The sequence below is a fragment of the Sus scrofa genome, chromosome 14 (genome assembly GCF_054392235.1).
Source record: "Sus scrofa isolate SSC_HxYL_T2T_F1_AM1 chromosome 14, Sscrofa_HxYL_maternal_Yorkshire_Landrace_v2.0, whole genome shotgun sequence".
NCBI lineage: Eukaryota > Metazoa > Chordata > Mammalia > Artiodactyla > Suidae > Sus > Sus scrofa.
This window is the reverse complement of record NC_139396.1, coordinates 148,132,877-148,154,242: the sequence shown is the minus strand read 5'-3', so window position 1 is coordinate 148,154,242 and position 21,366 is coordinate 148,132,877. Positions and strand designations below refer to the sequence as shown.

General features: G+C 35.2%; 1 protein-coding gene and 1 long non-coding RNA gene across 9 annotated transcripts in view; one reads left to right on the top strand and one right to left on the bottom strand.

Moving 5' to 3' along the window:
• ATRNL1 (attractin like 1) overlaps positions 1 to 21,366 on the bottom strand; it is a 770,027-nt gene that overhangs the window by 694,683 nt on the left and 53,978 nt on the right. For all 8 annotated transcript variants that reach the window (XR_014826351.1, XR_014826350.1, XR_014826353.1 and 5 more), the window contains 3 exons: positions 16,033 to 16,207; positions 12,827 to 12,914; positions 6,243 to 6,498 (listed from right to left, as the gene is read on the bottom strand). Coding sequence is in view for 2 of the 8 variants with exons in the window: in XM_021074415.2 (XP_020930074.2) it covers positions 6,243 to 6,498; positions 12,827 to 12,914; positions 16,033 to 16,207 (519 nt within the window). In the remaining 6 variants the exon portion in view is untranslated. The remainder of the gene's footprint in view (positions 1 to 6,242; positions 6,499 to 12,826; positions 12,915 to 16,032; positions 16,208 to 21,366) is intronic.
• The window catches only part of LOC146397080 (uncharacterized), a 412,496-nt gene that overhangs the window by 353,460 nt on the left and 37,670 nt on the right, over positions 1 to 21,366 (top strand). The gene's annotated exons all lie outside the window — the stretch shown is intronic.

Below are 21,366 nucleotides of genomic sequence, written 5' to 3'. Positions count from 1 at the left end.
ACCTTAACCTCACTCATCCCCCACCTTCTGATCTACTGCTGGCGCTTCCCACTGGCTGATCCTGATAGAAAGCTGGAGGGCATGGGAGCAGAATGCACATGGTGGTTCCTTCTAGGTGCTATTAACTTCTTTGCTCCCCTTCACAAGCCAGTTTCCTTGAAAGGACTGACTTTGCCCATTGTGTTCAATTCTACTTCTCTCACTTCTTATTAAATCCAATCCAGTCAGGCTTTAAACCCACTGCTACACAAAAACTGTTCTTGTCAAAATCCCCAGGGACCTGCCCAGTACTAAATTCAATGGTCAGCCCTTAGTAATTATTTCACTTGACCTATCACCAGAGCAGCACTTGGCATAGCTGCTTACTCTTCTGTTTAATAATCTTTTATCATTTGGCTTCTAGCTCACTGTACTCTGTTCCTTTCTCATATCCCTCTTCTCCCCTACCTCTTATCTTTGGAACACCCTAGGGCTCAATCCTTCTCTCCTTTATATCTACACCCAATTCCTTAGTGATCTGATCCAGGCTCATGGCTTTAAGTGCCATCAATTTCCCAAGAAGTCCCAAATGTACATCTCCAGCCCAGATCTCTCGCTATAGAACTCAGGACCCATAGATCCAACTGCCCACTGGACATTTTCATTTTGATGTTTAAAGGACATCTCACATACAACATGTAGAAACTGAACTCCTAACCTTCACCCCACATCTGCTTCAGAGTCTTCTGTGTGTCAACTGATGGCAAGTTCATCTTTCCAGTTACTCATGCCAAAAACCCTGGAATCACCCTTAAAGCTTCACTTTTTCTCAGCCTCTACATCCAAACCCTCAGCAAATACTATCAGTTCTACTTTAAAAATGTATAAAACAAATTGACTGGTTCTCATTATTTCTAATACTACAACATTGGTTTAAGCCAGCATCATTACCCAGATTACTTTAGGAGTAAATAAAATAATGTATTTTGTTATTTAAAGTATGTAATTTTATTATTAAGATATAAAAATGAATGGATTTGCTTTGTATTTAAATAACTCAGAATTTCTAAATTACTCATAATTCATCTATTGTCCTTATAAAACTCATAAATCATATATTCTTTCCATTTCCATCTTATTCTACATTCATAAATATACCTGACAAGTCATGCTATTAATAAGACAAAAATCAAACCAATAATGCCCTGTTGATGAATTTATTTAGAAAGGTATTTTGATTATAAAATAAGCCAAAAAAAAAAAACCTCTGTAGAAATAGTTTAAAATTTACCAAAACTACAATTGACATTCTGTAATCAAATCATTCCAAATAAAAATAAAAACCTACCAACCAATGAATATACAAAATAACAATCTATATCAACATTTACCATTCAGAGATTACAACAAGTAGTTGTGCCTTCCTAACCATTCCTGGAAAGTATAACCACCACCACATCTCACGTCTGAATGAGACTATCCTTCAATAAAGGGAAATACTAAAAGAATAAAATATATTCTGTGAACTGTAAAGTATAATCAGTAGGGAGATGGACTAGAGAAGGCATGTACTCACCAGTGGCCTACAGATTTGGTTTTAATGGCCAACACTGCAAGTAAACACAAGTAGGTATAAGACCACAGAACTTCTATACACTATATAAAGTCAGGATCCCTAAAGGGTTATACCTTCAATGAAAAAGTGAGAGTATTTTTCTCTCTGCTAAAGCAGACAGAAAACATCTACTTCAGTCTTGGCTCAACCCAGTGAGAAAAAACAAATTTGGAAGTTCCCGTCGTGGCTCAGTGGTTAACCAACCCAAATAGCATCCATAAGGACACGAGTTCGAGTTCGATCCCTGGCATCGCTCAGAGGGTTAAGGATCTGGCGTTGCCATGAGCTGTGGTGTAGGTCACAGACACGGCTCAGATCCCGCATTGCTGTGGCAGCCACAGCTCTAACTTGATCCCTAGCCTGGGAACCTCCACATGCCACTGGTACGGCTCTAAAAGACAAAAAGACCAAAAAACAAAAAAGTTTGGTCATAGACCAGACATCATGTCACACTGGGGCATAAAGTCATCCTACATACAAGCTATAAAACACACACACACACACACACACACACACACACACACACACACACACACACACACACACTGGAGTTCCTGCTGTAGTACAGTGGGTTAAGAATCCAACTCAGGTCGCTGCAGAAGTGCAGGTTCAATCTCTGGCCTGGGAACTTTCATATGCTGCAGGTGGGGCCATAAAAAAAAAAAAAAAAAAGGCCAAAATTTTAATTTAATTTGGAACTGGATTGCTATGCCTCCAGAAGTCAATACTCTCTCTAGCGTAGGGGTAGGCAAAGTAAGACCCCAGGACTAAATCTAGAACAAGACCATGCCCATTTGTTTACATATTATCTATGGCTCCTTTCACGTTACAACAGCAGACCTGATTAGTTTTAACAAAGACCACATAGTCCACAAAGTCTAAAGTAGTTACCATCTGGCTCTTATGGAAAAGACTGTGACCTCTAACATAAAATACTTAAAATAATGTCACATGTATTCAAAACAAGATGAATTCAATCAGCAGAAACAGCAGCCTATAAATTGTCGGTTGATCAAAGAGTAAAAGTATTGGTTAACTTAAACATGGTTAAGTATTCATTTTAAAACTTCAGGGAGTTCCCATTGTGGTGCAGTAGAAACAAACCCGACTAGCATCCATGAAGATGTGGATTCGATTCCTGGCTTCGCTCAGTGGGTTAAGGATCTGGCATTGCCACAAAGCTACGGTGTAGGTGGCAGACACAAATGGGATCCCGTGCTGCTATGGCTGTGGCGTAGGCCAGTAGCTAGAGCTCCAATTTGACCCCAAGCCTGGGAACTTTCATATGCTGCAGGTACAGCCCTAAAAAGCAAAAAAGAAAAAAAAAAACTTCAAAATTACCACCAATGGTTCAAGTAAAAGCATGGTGACAGTTTAATTCTGAATCTTCCCATTCTCCTCAGGGAAGACATGGAAAATAAGGAAAACATGGGGAGGGGGGAGTTAAAGAAAAAGAAAAGAAAATTTCCAGAGAAACTAGGAATTTCGTAAAATGCTATACCTTGAAATTATAGGATGTACCTACTTTTCAAGCATTTACGAAAACTGGGCCCAAAAAAAAAAAAAAATCACAATAAATCACAAAAAGTAGAAATAACTACAACATTCCCTGTAGAAATGGTTTGGTTTATTATTCACTATAATAAACCAAAAATTAAAAACAAAGAGTTCCCATAGTGGCTCAGTGGTTAATGAATCCAACTAGGAACCATGAGGTTGTAGGTTCGATCCCCAGCCTTGCTCAGTGGGTTAAGGATCCAGCGTTGCCATGAGCTGTGGTGTAGGTCACAGATGCGGCTTGAATCCCATGTTTCCGTGGCTCTGGTGAAGGCTGGCAGCTACAACTCCAATTAGACCCCTAGCTTGGGAACCTCCGTATGCCCCAGGAGCAGCCCTAGAAAAAGGTAAAAAGATAAATAAATAAATAAATAAATAAATAAAACAATCTTTCCATATAGAAAATTTTAACTTTTGCTTAAACAACTCTTGGGCCAATCTGAAAACTCAGAAGGACTCAGCCACATCTGCTTCACTGCTAACATGAGTTTGTTATGATAATAATATGTGTAAACCAGCTTATTCAAGGTAGCATTGCTTATTAACCATTACACTCTAAAATGTTCCTATCACCAGAGTTTTCTAGAGATTTCTTCTATTTTCTCAGTAAAATATGAAGTAAGGTCACCAGCTGCGAGTAATGATGAAGAATGAAGTGCTGAAAGTTTGAAGAGAGAGGAAAATTATGAAACAATCATCTTGGAGAGTTGTATGAGAAACTGGTAATTATTAACTTAAAACTACATAAGTGAGAAATACGCATAAGAGAGAGTGAGAGATAGTGGAAAACTGATAGGAGGCTCAATAGACTACAGGGTCCAGTAAGGGTGAAGAACTGTCAGGGTTTGGATACTCTTCAGGAGAAAGCTGGAAAGATCAATAGCACCTGAAGAGAAAGACCCCTGAAATGGAAACCATGGGATTCACTGCAGGTACACAAGGTCGAGTAGAACAATGGGAGAGAAAGACTCAAGCAAGATGGAAAACAAGATCTTTGGAAGAAAGACCAAAAAATTGAGAGGCCAATCATTACAAAGTCTACAAATAACAAATGCTGGAAAGAGTGTGGCCAAAAGGGAACCCTCCCAAACTACTGGTCAGATGAATATTGGTGCAGCCACCATGGAAAACAGTATGGTCAGAAAACTAATAATACAGCTAACATATGATCCAGCAATTCCACTCCTGACATATAACCAGACAGAACTATAATTTAAAAGATACATGCACTCCAATGTTCATAGCAGCACTATTTACAATAGCTAAGACATGGAAACAATTTAAATGTTCGTCAACAGATGAATGGATAAAGAAGATATGCTACATACACACAATAGAATATTATACAACCATAAAAAAGAATGAAATAACGCCATTTGCAGCAACATATATGGACCAAGAGTTATCATACTAAAGTGAAGTGAGACAGAAAGAGAAAGACAAATAACAAATGATATCACTTATATGCAGAATCTAAAATATGACACAAATGAACTTATATATGAAAGAAACAGACTCAGAGAACATGTTTGTGGTTGTCATGGGGTGGGATGGGAAGGGATGGATTGGAAATTTGGGATTAGCAAATGAAAACTATTATATAGAGAATGGATAAACAATGAGGTCCTACTGTATAGCAAAGAGAACTATATTTAGTATCCTATAATAAACCACAATGGGGAAAAAAATGAGAGGCCAGAGTATTTAATTGGACACTAAAATACCCATAAAAACATGTGGCTAATGTATGTGGAATAGAGTGACAGTGAAGCAGAAGCTATTCTTCCAGAAATTATGCAGAGTGATCTAAAGAGCAATAAAAGGGAGCACAAAGGAGAAGTACTAAGTGGGAAGAATCTGATAATAGAAGATTAAAAGCTGAGTGACTGAAAGGAGGAAAGACTAAAACCAGAGTGGAAATGGTAAAATGTAGTATGGAGGATACACACCCCAATTCCGGCCCAGTTGTACTGGGGATGTGAAAAAGGAAACAGATGACCTAAAAGGACTACAGGGGAAACAGAGGAGTATTTAGAAGGGAATCGTCTAAATCTTCCTCTGAGCACGCAAGCACTCTTATTGCTGCTAATAGTGATCCACAAATGAGTTTTCTCATTAAAACTGCACAAAAACTCTAAATAGTTGTCTACATACAAAACGGCCAAAACCATGAGTTTATAATACTGGCCAGAACCAGAAATGGAGTATGTTCTTGAATCTAAATAGACATCATAAGATATACTAGTAGACAAATTTAAAAAAAAAAAAAAAAAGCTTATAACTCTGAAAATGTTGTAAAGAATTCAAAAGATTAAGTACCAGCAAAATAACGAAGAGTATTTAAGAGTACAATACAGAAAGCTATATGTAAACTCCCCCAGTCACCTTCACACACCAGATATAATCTTTTATAGAAGCCAAAAGACTATCCTTGGGAAGCTTACTTTAAAAGAGTAACACATACATAGAGATACTGCAATAAGATTAGGAACAGAGCCCTGAAAAATGAAAAATCCTGAAATCATGGAATGCATAGTAAAGAGATTGGCTTAGTTTTAGCTCTCAAGTGATAAGCAAAATTCAAACAAATAGCACCATCTACTGGAATTTCTCATATTTAAAAATACATACCCTCTGTTCACCAGACTTACTGTGGTGATCATTCTACAATATGTACAAATACCAAATAATTCTACTGTATACTTGAAACTGACAGAATGTTATATGTCAACTATATCTCAGTTTTAAAAAGAATTATTTAGCTCAAAATGTCAACAGTTCCGAGGTTAACTTCTTTAAAAAGAAATTATTTTTCTAATTATCTTCATTTTAAAAAATACCTATCCTCAGTTCTTAGAAAATGTGTCTAATAGGTAACATTTCCACATATTTGGCTAAGAAGACAAACTCAAATATTAAAGGATGATATCTAACACAAAATCAAAAAGCTTATATTCAAAAGTATTCATTCTTGGCTTATAATTCTAATTTCAAACTATTTTTTGACTAAATTCAGACGAAGTTTTTACTTAAAGATAAAAATATTCTCAACAAATAAAGAAAATATAGTTAGGTTTTCAAGGTAACTCACAGATATGGTATTCCTGTATGCTGCTTGTATAACCATATATTGCAGAATATCCAAATATTATGATCATGACAACATCTCTACTATCCAACTCCATAATATGTGCTGAATGTCCCTCCACAGCGTACTGCTGACCATGTCCAAGAACAGTAGGAGTTTTCGTACTCCATGACTGACTGTGTATGTTAAAAACCCACAATTCATCTGTGACATTGCCATCGCTTGTTTCGATTCTGCCTCCATACATAAAGATGTTCTCCTGTAAATTAAAAACACATATTAATAGACAAAATATTTATACCTTAGCAAGATATATTAATTAAAAATAGACTAAACTTAGACATTAAATTTTAGTAATTGTCCACAACATGCATAAGACATAGCCCTTATTTTGTAAAAGTCAAATGAGAACGTGAACATGATAATTAATTCTTTTACTTAGAAGAAAGCGGAAAATACACACTTTTAAAAAGTTATGTTAAGGCAGTTTATTTAAAAGTTACATCATCAATTAACCATGTTTTTAATCATCCTAGTTGTTGAGCCTCTAGTGGTTACATTTGAATTTTACCATATATGTGTACTGCTTTGCACTATTCTCAATCATTGACTGTTTCCATCATGCACTGTTCACCAAAAAGGTTGATCACATTTGTGTGTATTACATGAGGCACATTTTTATTACCACTTCTCAAGAGTATGAGCAGATACTTTATAACACTTATAAATTATACAAATAATTTCAATCATGTATTAATTCAATCATGAGTGAAATGAATGATATAAATCATTACTATTTCAAAAACCTGGAAAAAGGAGTTCCCGTTGTGGCCCAGTGGTTAAAGAATCCGACTAGGAACCATGAGGTTGCGGCTTCGATCCCTGGCCTTGCTCAGTGGGTTATGGATCCGGCGTTGCCATGAGCTGTGGTGTGGGTCGCAGACGTGGCTCGGATCCCATGTTGCTATGGCTCTGGTGTAGGCCAGTGGCTTCAGCCCCAACTCGACCCCTAGCCTGGTAACTTCCATATGCCGCAGGAGCGGCCCAAGAAATGGCAAAAAAAAAAACCCTGGAAAAAGAGGAATTTCTTCAATCTAATAAAGAGTGTCTAAGAAAAACATAAAGCTAGTATTATTCTTTTTTTTAAGCTAATACTATTCTTAATGGTAAAAGACTGGATGTTTCACCAAGGTCAGTTATAAGACAAAGATGTCTGCTTTGCCACTTATATTCAAAATTCAAATCAAGGTTTTAAACAGAGAAAATATGCAAAAACTGAATAAAGGCATCCAGTTGGAAAAGAGGAGTAAAATATTTCTAACTGTAGACTATATAAACCTGTACATAGAAATAAAAAAACTAATTAATTTAGTTAATAAATGACTTTAGCAACATTGCAGAGTACAAGATCAATGTACAAAAAATCAATTATATTTCAATAGACTTGCAATAAACAATCCAAATACAAACTAAATAAACGATTCCATTACAAAAGCATCAAAGAGAGCAAACTAACTAGAAACAAACTTAACAAAAGAAATTCCAGGAGTTCCCATCATGGCGCAGTGGTTAACGAATCCGACTAGGAACCATGAGGTTGCGGGTTCGGTCCCTACCCTTGCTCAGTGGGTTAATGATCCAGCATTGCCGTGAGCTGCGGTGTAGGTTGCAGACGCGGCTCGGATCCCACGTTGCTGGGGCTCTGGCGTAGGCCAGTGGCTACAGCTCCGATTCGACCCCTAGCCTGGGAACCTCCATATGCCGCAGGAGCGGCCCAAAAAATAGCAACAACAACAACAGACAAAAGACAAAAAAAAAAAAAAAAAAAAAAAACAAAAAACAGCTAATTAGTGTTGCTGAGGATGTATAGCCGTTGGAACCTTCATACAAGGCTGGCAGGACTGTAAAATGGTGCAGCCATTTTGGAAAACAATCTAGCAGCTCTTCAAAAAGTTAAATTCAGAGTTACCCTCTGATCCAGCAATTCCAACTGTATACATATACTCAAGAGAAATGAAAGAATCCATCCACACAAACATCTACACAGGAACGTTCATGGCAGCACTACTCACAAGAGCCAACAGGTAGAAACAACCAAGTCCCATCAACTGATGAATGGGTAAACAAAATGTAAAATACCCGCACAACAGATACTACGGAAACATAAAAATTAAGTACTGATATATGCTGCAACATGCCAGTCATAAACTACAGAGAATACAACTTCATTTATATGAAATATTCAGAATAGGCAAACCTATAGAGTCAGAAAATAGATTCATGATTGTCTAAGACAGGGAGGATGAGGAGTTGGGGGTGACAGCTCAAGAATACAGGGTTTCTTTATGAGGTGATGAAAATACTATAAAATTGATTGCACAACACTGCAGTTTTGACAAACCTGCAAGAAATGATTGCACAATTTTGAATATACTAAAAACCATTCAATTATACACCTTAAACAAGGGAATTATAGGCTATGCCAAATATATCGCAATAAAGCTGTTACAACAAGATGAAATAAATCAAAAAACTAAAAAACAAAACTATAAGAAAAAAGAAACATGTACATAGGTAGAGAGATTTTTATTCAAGTTTTTAAACATGCACATACAAAGCAAAAAAGAGTGGTACTTTATTCTTTATATCGCTCCTGTGTTTTCTAAATTTTCTTAAACAAACACAAAAATGTATAAATTCTGATTTGAAAGGTACAGTCATAATCCACAAAATACATTAATCTTTTTTTTTTTTTTTTTTTTTTGTCTTTTCGCCTTTTCTAGGGCCGCTCCCATGGCATATGGAGGTTCCCAGGCTAGGAATCGGAGCTGAAGCCACCAGCCTACGCCAGAGCCACAGCAACACAGGATCTGAGCCGCGTCTGCAACCTACACCACAGCTCACGGCAACACTAGATCCTTAACCCACTGAGCAAGGCCAGGGATCAAACCCGCAACCTCATGGTTCCTAGTCGATTTGCTAACCACTGTGCCACGATGGAACTCCTAATCTTTATTGATTAAAAATAAAAACCAGTTAAATAGCTTGATTTTAATCATGCTAAATTCATGAATCCCATAAACTCATAAAAATAACTAATTACAATGCAATCCCTAATAAATCCAAATGACATTTTGCATAAACAGAAAAGTGCATCTTAAAATTCATACAAAACCTTAAGGGACCCTAAACAGACAAAACAAACATGAAAAACAAGACTGAAGTTAGAAGTCTCACACTGCTTCATTTCAAAACTTACTACAAAACTTCACTAATCGAACAATGTGACTGTGGTCCTAGAATAAACACAGACCTAGATCAAAGACACAGAAAGCTCAGAAGTACATCCTCACATGTATGAGCAACAAGAGTGTCAAGACCATTCAATGGGGAAAAAGTCTTTTCAACAAACAGTGCTGGGAAAACTGAATATCCACACACATGTAAGAGAAGAAAATTGGACCCTTGGACCCTTACCTTATACCATAAACAAAATTTAGCTCAAAATAGATTAAAGACCCAAGTACTAAAACTTTAACATTTTTAAAAGAAAATATAAGGAAAAGACTTCATAATATTGGATCTGGCAATGGTTTCTTGGATATGACACCAAAAGCAGTGGCAACAAAAGAAAAAAAAGATTAACTGGACTACGTCAAAATTTTAAATGTGTCCATCAAAGAACATTATGAACAGGATGAAAAGACAGCCCACAGAAAAAGAGAAAATATTTGCAAGCCGTATATCGAATTAAGGAATAAAATCTAGAATATATAAAGAATTCCTACAACTCAACACCAAAAAAAAAAATTTCAATTAAAAAATGGGCTGGAGTTCCCGTCGTGGCGCAGTGGTTAACGAATCCGACTAGGAACCATGAGGTTGCGGGTTCAGTCCCTGCCCTTGCTCAGTGGGTTAAGGATCCGGCGTTGCCGTGAGCTGTGGTGTAGGTTGCAGACGCGGCTCGGATCCCACATTGTTGTGACTGGCGTAGGCCGGCAGTTGTAGCTCTGATTAGACCCCTAGCCTGGGAACCTCCATATGCTGCGGGATCGGCCCAAAGAAATAGCAAAAAGACAAAAAAAAAAAAAAATGGGCAAAAGACTTGATTACATGTTTCTCTAGAGAAAGTATACAAATAGCCAATAAGCACTTGAAAAGATGTTCAACATCAAAAATCATTAAGGAAATACAAACCAAAACTGCAGTAAGATACTGCTTCACACCTAGCAAATGGCTATTATAAAAAAAAAGAAAGAAAGAAAGAAAGAAAATAGCAAGTATTGATAAGGATATGGAGGAATCAGAACCCTCGTGCACTGCCTGTGGAAATGTAAAATGGTACAGCTGCCGTGGAAAACAATACAGAAGTTCCTAAAAAACTAAAAATGGAATTACCAAATAATCTAGCAATTCCACTTCTGGCTATCTACCTACAAGAACTGAAATCAGGGACTTGAATAGATAGCTGAATACCCATGTTCACAGTAGCATTATTCACAACAGCCAAATAGAAGAAAGTAACCCAAGCACCTACTGATGAATGAATGGATAAACGAAATGTGGTATGATACCATATATAGAACATTATTCAGGCTTAAAGAGGAAGGAAATTCTGACACATGCTACAAGATAAATGAATCCTGAGGACACTATGGCAAGTGAAATAAGCCAGATATTAAAGGACAAATACTGTGTGACTCCGCTTATATGAGGTACCTCGACTAATCAATCAAATTCAGAGATAATAAGGAGAAAAGTAGTTCACCAGTGTCTGAGGAAAGGGGGAAATAGGGAGTTACTTCATGGGTATAGCTTCAGTTCTGCAAGATGAAAAGAAGTCTAGAAATAATGGTGGTAATGGCGGCACAACAATTTGAGTGCACTTAATGCTACTTAATGAATTCCACTCTTAAAAATGGCTAAAGTGGTAAATTTTTGTAATGTGAATTTTATCAAAAAAAATTTTTTAAGTGATTGACCTGATAACAACATAAAAAGTCCTGGACAAAAACTGAATCTTCATGTCTTCTAATGTTCAATGGAGGATTTTATTAAAATCTATTTTTTTACTAAAATAGTATATAAGTCTGTGACATCTCAAGGTATTGTGATTCATACGATCTACTTTTTTCATTAAATGTTTGAAATAAATGTGAGATTGTCTTTTTTTCTCTAAGGTTAACTTTTAAAAAAAATATATTATTTTTCTCTTGTTAATGTGGTGTATTACACTGGTTGATTTGCACACTATTGAACCATCCTTGTGAAATTAGGATGAATCCCCCCTGGTCATGGTGTATGATCATCTTTACATGTTGTTGGATTTGGTAAAATTTTGTTGAGAATTTTTGCTTCTATATGCAAAACATTCTTTGACATAAATTGTAAAAATGTTTTATTAGGTCAGTCTCCCAAGGCGATAGAAATAAAAACAAAAATTAACCAATGGGACCTAATCAAACTTAGAAGCTTTTGCACAAAAAAGGAAACAAACAAACAAACAAAAAATGAAAAGAAAACCTACAGAATGGGAGAAAATAGCACAAACGATGCAACCAAGAAGGGCTTTGTCTCCAAAATATACAAACAACTCATACAACTCAACAACAAAAAACAAACAACCCAATCAAAAATGGGCAGAAAACCTAAATGGAAATTTCTCCAAAGACATACAGATTTCCAGTAAGCACATGAAAAGATGCTCAACATCACTAATTATTAGAGAAACACACCTCACACTGGTCAGAACGGCCATCATTAATAAGTCTACAAATAACAAATACTATAGAGGATGTGGAGAAAAGGAAACCCTCCTACACTATTGGTGGGAATGTAAACTGGTGTAACCACTATGAAAACAGTAGGGAGGTTCTTCAAAAAACTAAAAATAGAATTATCATATGAGCCAAAAATCCCACTCCTGGGCATATATCCAGAGAAAACTCTAATTCAAAAAGATACATGCACCTCTATGTTCACAGCAGCACTAGTCACAATAGCCAAGACACAGGGGAATAAGCTAAATGTCCATTGACAGATGAATGGATTAAGAAAAGGTGGTGCATATATACAATGGAATACTACTTGGCCATAAAAAAGAACGAAATAATGCTGTTCACAGCAACATTGATGCAACTAGAGATTATCATACTAAGTGAAATAAGTCACAAAGAGAGAGACAATTACCATATGATATCACTTATATGTGGAATCTAAAATATGGCACCAATGAACCTATCTACAAAACAGAAACAGACTCACAGATATAGAGAATAGACTTTTAGTTGCAAAGGGAGAGGGGGGAGGGAGTGGTATGGGCTGGGAGTATGGGGGTAGGAGATGCAAACTCTTACATTTAGAATGGTAAACAAGACCCTCCTACTGCATATAGCATAGGAAACTATCCAATCTCCTGGGCTAGACCATGATGGAAAATATTTAAAAAGAAATGTGTATGTATATACATATATATATATGACTGAGTCACTTTTCTGTACAGCAGAAATTAGCACACTGTGGATCAACTATACTTTAAGAAAAAAGATAAATAGAAAATATTAAAATTTAACAAGCAGGATCCATACCTGATATAAGGCAAGAGAGTGCCCATATCTCTGGAGAGGTCCCCTTGATACAGTTCCTACATTCCATATACTGCTTTCTAAATTGTAACTAAAAAGAAGAAAGAAAATAACTTCATAAGCTGATTCATCTTCAGTTTTTTAAATTGTATATGCTTTCTTTACTTATGTTTAAGTATTCGCTAAATGCAAATACAATTAGAATAAACTCATAATTTTACATACCATGTAACAAATTTTTTTAATGGCTGCACCCATGGCATATGGAAGTTCCTGGGCCAAGGATTGAACCTGAGCTGCAGCTGCAACCTATGCCACAGCTGCAGTAATACCAGATCCTTTAACCCGCTGCACCAGGCTTGGCACTCAGCCACTGCATTCAGGTTCTTAACCCTCTGTGCCACAGTGGGAACTCCCTAAAAATTTTTAATAAAGATTCATTCAAGATATACCTACTTTAAATTAGGATTCAATCATCTAAATGTGTAATATACATTAATTTGACTAGGCTATATATTGCTGGAATTAATTTGCTCAATTGCCTTTAATAACTGAACTAGCTGATTAACCTAAACAACAGTCAGTTCTTCTACACTTTTAAAGTCACATGGGGAGTTCCTATCATGGTGCAGCAGAAATGAATCTGACTAGGAACCATGAGGTTGCAGGTTCGATCCCTGGCCTCACTCAGTCAGTTAAGGATCCAGTGTTGCAATGAGCTGTGGTGTAGGTCGCAGACGTGGCTCGAATCTGGCATTGCTGTGGCTATGGTGTAGGCCAGCAACTGCAGCTCCGATTGGACCCCTAGCCTGGGAACCTCCACATGCTGCAGGTGCAGCCCTAAAAAGACAAAAGACAAAAATAAAAAATAAAAATAAAATAAAGTCACATGGGCCTCCTTGTTGTTCCTTGAACTCTTCAAGTAGCTCCTACCTTGAGGCTTTTGTCTGGCTCTTTTCTCTGCCTCCAGATAACTGCACTGCCAATGACTTCCCTCAAGCCTGCCTTATTCTCTCCTTTCCCATGAAGCCTACCTTGACCATCACATTTATAACTGCAACTCTCTCTTCTTTGGTATTCCTAATTTGCTTACCCCCACTATCCACCTTGCTATCTTTCTATCTATAAATATCTATGTATATATGTGCATATAAATAATTTATCCTTATTTATTATGCTAATTACTTTTTCTTTTCTAATTGCCACCTTTTGTCACTAACTTCACAAAGACCGGGACACTCATTTTGTCCACTGACATACCCCAAGTTTTTAGCACATAAGTGTCCAAAGCAATTTGCTATAACCATGAACACATGTTTATTTTCACTAACGGCAATGGATAAATGTTCTGTAAAATATTCTCTAATGTAATAGACACTGATACAAAACCTTGGTATTATTTACTGAATAATCTGTCTTAAATGTAACATCTACACCTGAGTTAAATTCTACGATAGAAGATAAATCAACTTATGACTGATGCCATCACTTCTACAAGCTATTTAAGCATCCTTACCTACAACTAAACCACATTTGGAATAATGAATTCTCTAACCTGTGAAAACAGCAACAAAACTACTTCTAACCTGACACCTCATAGCTGGTTTAAATGGAAAATATATGTTCAGAAGACTATCAAGTAATATTCATCACTTAATTTAAAATATGCGACTTTTAAAAATGGTTTAAGAGTGGTTGAGTTTTCTCAACTATCTCATAGTTTATGAATTCAGGGTGTTTAAGGGCCTAATGCTTACTCATTTAAGTTTATACCATTAAAAATAATAATAATAAAATAAAATAAAATATGCTATTTAACTTGTGCAGGACACAAACTTCTAAAGATTTCCATTTTCTTGACAACTATTCTGTCTTCAAAACTCTACTTTGCAAATATCACAATTTAATCCAAAGTTCCACTTTATTTTCACAGGCTTTTCATTTTTATTAATCATAGTTAATTTCCTTTTTGTTTCCACATTTAAATCTCATTTCTTCAGGTTCTTTTCATATCTTAATTCATTTTAATCTTATCAACTTTCTTTCAATTCTTTCAACTATGTTTTATCCTTCACATATTGTGTTACCAAATTCTAACCGTTCACTTAAATATTTACTTTAAAATTCTTCCTTCCTCTTTCCAGAATTTATTTTATTTTAATTCTAGTCATTTCAATACAGTTTTAAAGCAATCTCCACTTACACACAGAATTTTTAAAATCCAACAAAATTAACAGGGCTAATATTTTCAGGAATTAGGGTTTGCAAATAAAATATAGAATGCCCAGTTAAATCTGAATTTCACATAAACAATGATTTTTTAGTATAAGTATGACCAATGCAATATTTGGACCAAATCAAAAATAGCAATAAAATTATGAGACCTACTCATACTAAAAAATTATTCTCTTGATCTGAAATTCAAGTTTGTCCTATATCTGCTAAATATGGCAACTCTTTTGGGAAAACACCATTATGGTATTCCATCCAGGGTCACTTCTGATGCCCAGGCTGCACCAGTTATTACGCATTATGAATAGAACCCCTGAAAATGACATTGATAATCAAATCATTCTTATTTCTTCTTTTATTCTGTCACTGAATAGTTCATAAAATACAATAACCAGCTGAAAAAAAAATCAGATAAAGATGGCAACCATGCACTTTTCCTTATCATCCAATCATGCAAAGGATAACCTCTATTGAGTCAATGGTAAATGAATACTCTGCTTTATAATACTGGCACTGTTCTCCAAACAAAAGCTTGTAAAGTAAATGCAAAGTACAAGATTAGGTAAATGAAAATTTGAAGAACAAGCTGAAAGTATTTTTCTATAAGCAATTACACTTCCTTCTAAAAAACAGAAAGTAGGGATTCATAATACCCAATACAGGCCTGATCTGGCCTGTCCTTATTTAAAGTTAATATTTTCTTATTCAGAATTTGTTAAATACAAATTCTAGAAAGTTAATAAAATATCTATACAGAACAAACCTATATGCACAATGACAAAAAGCTTACAGATATACTGAGTTCATATATTCTCAAGTCAGTCCCATACGGCAAAGAGATACTATCACAAAAATAACCATTCATAAATTTGTAGAACAGTAACATAAGACATTTAGGATAGTCTTGTAACCCCTTCCCAAAAAGAGCCCAGCTTAGAAAACAGGTTATGAAAATCTGAAGGAAAAAAAATACTTACTTCAAGACCATTTGGAAAGAACTGTAGTTAAAAGTATATCCACCAATCACCCACATAAATTTCCCATGTAAAACAGCTTTATGGGAAGCTCGACCTACAGAAGGACTGAAGGGTTTTACATTTGGCAGAATCCAGTAAGATTCAGTGGAGGGAACATTCAAAGAACAATCAGGACCTATTTCAAAAAACCAAATAACACAAAGTATTAAACAAAGACTTATAGAAATAGAATGTACGGATTAAGAGAATTTAAGAATTCAATGCTCATCGCATTAATAAACAGAATACACATAATAAATGGCCTGAAATGTAACTTAGAAAAATTCTAACAGCAAATGTAATGCTTACAAGTGAAAAAAATCGTACACTCAAATCAGACTTGGATATGTTAAATAAATTATCACAATATGAAAGAATTATTTAAATAATATAAATTTCAGGTTTACTTTAGTATGCTACTAGCATATCAGAATGAAAAACAACATATTCAAATCCAAGTTCTGTCACTTACTGAAAATGTGACCTTGGAAAAGTCTGTTTATAATCTCTCCCATCATCAAGCCTTCATCAATAAAACAGAAATAACATCTATCTCCTAAGGCTTATTTCAAATACGTAATTTTTTAAAAGACAGTGGAAATGAAAGCATTGCAAATTGCAAACTAGTACAGAAACAGTAAAATAAAAATTACATTTTTTCTTAGCAACATTATTATTAAGAACCAAAACTGACATAACCAAAGAAGCTTATCATCCTCAAAAAGAAAAAAATATTATGCACAACAAAATAAAAACTACTAATAAGTACAGGATAACATAAATACTAAGTTGAAAAACTGCCTTTTTCTATTCACATTCATGATGTTACTTATGAGCCTTGTTTTCTTCATATGTAAAACGTAGCAGACTAGTCTAGATCATTGTTTCTCAAACTTAAGTTATGGAAGGAATGCTCCTAAAGGTAAAATAGTTTCATCAGATTTAAGGGTTCATAAATTATTTTAATTCTAATGAAACTATTATCCTCAAGCAAAAACCAGACATAAACTCCTTATGCTTAAAGTTCTTTTATAAATATCAAACCAACATAAACATATAAATTATACATACATAAACAAACTTGTAAAACGAATAAAATAAATATTTGCTTAAAATAATGAGTGATGTTATCCTGCTCAAACTAAATCACTGGTCCATAGTTAAAAATAATCTCATTCCTTATGGCACCTTTCTTTTTTTTTACAAAACTTTGACGCCTACATTATTTTGATAACATAATTTGCCCATCACTTTTCTATCATCTATCTTACAAACCTTTCTAAATTCATGCAATATTCTATAACATCATCTGACTTTCTCTTGTCACGAAAGTATCAATACACATCAATATTCTTTTTAGCCTATAATAAGGATACTACTAGGTCCTAACTCAAAAGTCAACACAAATGCCGGCATTGGGATCAAGTGACATTTTTTCACAATTATGAGAGCAATCACTTGATGTTAAATTTGCTTATATCAAAAAACTTTAGTTTACCATTGAATCACAAAACTTTAAAACTTCCAAACAGATCCTAACTACAGAAATATTAGCCTTTACAGTTTTTATCTGCTTATTTGTTCACTCACCCATGCATTCATTCATTCATCTTCAAAGTCCTTTTCAATGCTTACATTCTATGAGGCTGTATTTTTCAGGTACAAATGAGGTAGCACCCTAGATTGTCTCTTTGATAACAACACAACCTTTTAAATCAGATATAGAAAACTTTATAATTTATGTGTGAAAAGACCAAGTACTATTCCTTGGTAACCAAAGAAATTAAAGGAACACAATGATTTTTTTTTTTTATTTAACTATAACTCTAAACCACACAGAACTCATTTAACTCAGGTTGGCAAACAGCAGCCCATGCAAAATCCAACCCACTATCTATTCTTGTAAATAAAGTTTTGTTACAACACAGTATGCTCATTCATTTAAGTATTATTTATGGCTGCTTTTGCAGTACAATAGCAGAGTTAAGTAGCTGCAACAGAGATTGTGGGCTTGCAAGGCCAAAAATATTTACTATATGGCCTTTTACAGAACAGTTTGCAACCTCCAATTTAACTGAAAAGAGATGAGATTATAAGGACATTACATACAAGTAATACATCTATTGGTATGAATCTTCTAACTTGTTTTCCTAAAAAGATAATATAGGTTTATTTTCAATAATGTAAGTCGGGAATAATAAGGCAAAAGGGTAAAATATTAATAACAGGTTAACTGGGGTAAAGGGCATTTGTACATTCTTCATACTCTCCTTATGCTTGCAACTTTTCTATAAATTTGAAACTCTTTCTAAGTAAAAAGTTTAAAACACTTTATCACCGAAAGGCACAGAGTTGAAAGCAAATAATAACTGAGTATTGCCTGGCAGAGTTTTACAGGGAATAACAGCATATAAAATTCTAAATAGAGTCAGGGATATACTTAAATCAATAATATGTTTATGAAATCTGCACTAAAACAAAATATTTCAGAGCAAGTTTTTCATAGGCTGAATAATGCTCCCGTCCCCAAGATAACCAGGTCCTAATCACCAGAACCTATGAATGTTACTTCATCTGGCAAAAGGGATAATCAAGGATCTTGAGCTGGGGAGTTTATCCTGGATTAACCAAGTAGGCTCTACATGTTACCACAAGGGTCCTTACAAGAGAGATTTGACTACCAAAGGAGACAGCAATATGACCACTGAAGCAAGATGCTGTGTTCCATGCCTGGAGATGGAGGAAGAGAAAAAAAAGCCAAGGATTGCAACTCCAGTTGTTGGAAAAGTCAAAGATACAGATTCTTTCTTAGAGCCTCTGGAGTGTGGTCCTGCCAACATCTTGATTTTGTGAATCAAGTGAAACTGATTTCAGTCGTCTAACCTCCAGAATGGTAAGAGATTGATAAACGTGTGTTGTTTGAAGACACCAAGTTTGTGGTAACTTGTTACAAGCAATTATAGGAAGATAATACTAATAACTAAATGTATTAATTCTATTTATTTCTTTATTTAAAATAAACACTGTTATTCAACACAGGAAACTGGAATTTAGAAATTTTAAAATCTTTACTCTGTAATCTTAAAATACCTAACGTTCTACACGAAAGAAAACAGCAGTCAAATTCTTCCTATCTTTGCTAATACTAGAAGTTAACGTAACTTCTAGCAGTTATTAGAAGGAATGGTCTATAGCCAAGACTCTACAGATTGTCTTTATTTTACTCTAAACTAATACGTTTATAAACAGAATGAAAGATTTATGAATATGACCTAAAAGTTTAAGAAAAACCAGATGTCTTAATTTGTAGTTTTCTGCATTCTATAACTAAAATGATTAAAAATGTAAATTTATAAACTGAGTATTAATTTAAAATACAAATAACTATAAACAATGCTTTATACACACAAAGGCTTCACCATTCATATCTAATATTTATATCTACATTTAAGGCCATCCAAGACTCTCTTTTTATAAAAACACATCCATGAGAAATCTACCGCTTCATTATCTGGCCCCTTACGGAAGATCTCTGCAACTCTGCCTGAATAACTTCTATCAATAAATCCTGGAACGACATTCACTAGGACGCAAGAATACAGCCTTTCCAACTGTTAAAGTATGGAAATGCTTCACTGATTGTTAAGTAGATGCTGCCCTTGAGCAGCTACCAGGCTTTCTTTCCCCTTCCCAGCTCCCCTGGCTCTCAGATAATCCAGACCTCGCCACAAAAGACAACGAAAGCAGTAATGCCTGGCTCGGCATAGCTCGTCCAGTACCCTACCCTAAAGCCAGCATCTATTTTGATTGGCTGGTGTCTGCGTGTCTGTACCTTAGCAATTATAAACACTTCATTTGGTCACCTCTCCCAGACTCGAACCACTGATCCTTTCCTTTAACTGTGACACATCCCGGTCCATCCCAAATCACCTGGATCACTACAATCATCTCCAAACTGGTCCCCTTCTTTCCATTTTTACTCCCTTCCTATCACATTCAATTCTCACAACACAACCAGAATAACTAAAAATATAAATCTACCCTTATCATTTCCCTACTCAAAACATTTCAATGATTTCCCATCACATTTAAAATTAAAATACTCAACATGCCTACAACTCCTACATGACTGGCCTCAGTATTCACTTATTGAATGAATGGATGAAAATAACCTTAGAGCCATAAAAGATTAAGAGCAAGAGTTATGAGACCTCCCTTGCTGCGCAGCAGGTTAAGGATTATGCGTTGTCACTGCAGTGGCTCAGGTGGCTGCTGTGACAAGTGTTTGATCCTGGTCTGGGAACTTCCATATACTGCCAGCGCCACCAAAAAAACAAAGAGTCATGAAGTTAAACATCACTTTCCTACTTATTAACTGTGAAACCTTGAACAAATCGCTTAACTTCTCTAAACTTTAATCGTGGAGATTATGCCTAGAAGAAGATAGAATTCTGTGAAGATAAAGTAAGACAGAATGAGATTGTACTTAATATTTAATAGACTAAAAGCTTCATAATAGTAACCTTATTGTTTTTATGAGTCCATCCTCTCACCTAAATATGCAAGATTAAGTATAATTAAGTCTACAGGCAAAATAGGTTAACAAAGCCTAGAGTTATTAGATATTGGAAATATATGTGCCAAAAGAAAACAGTAAAATTACAAGTAAAAAATTCCTATAATTACAGGTAAATCCAATTGAGAAATAATTAGAAAGAATAAAACCTAGAATAAAGAAATTACTACAAAGTTTTGAAGTTTTTCCAAAACAATTCCACAACTACTGAAATACATTCTTCCTTCCTTCCCAAAGTACTCCATTTTGCACTGGAAAAGTTTTTCTAAAGGAATCTACCTCTGATTTTATCATGGAAATAAATTATTAAAAATTTATTTGCTTTATACAAATTAATTTTATAAGTTTGCTTCCATAAAGGAGGATAAAAATTTTAAGTCTTTGAGAGAGTAAAACAGCAATTCCCTGAATGTCCCCTAAATTTATGAATAGATTTATATACTAACTTCTGATGTTACTAGAAAAACTGTAAGTGCTGTGTACAAAGATGCAGAATGGAAAACCTAGCAGTAAAATTTTTTGTTTGTTTGTTTTTGGGTTTTTTTTGTCTTTTTTTTTGTTGTTGTTGTTGTTGTTGCTATTTCTTGGGCCGCTCCCGTGGCATATGGAGGTTCCCAGGCTAGGGGTTGAATCAGAGCTGTAGCTACCGGCCTACGCCAGAGCCACAGCAACACGGGATCCGAGCCGCGTCTGCAACCTATACCACAGCTCACGGCAAT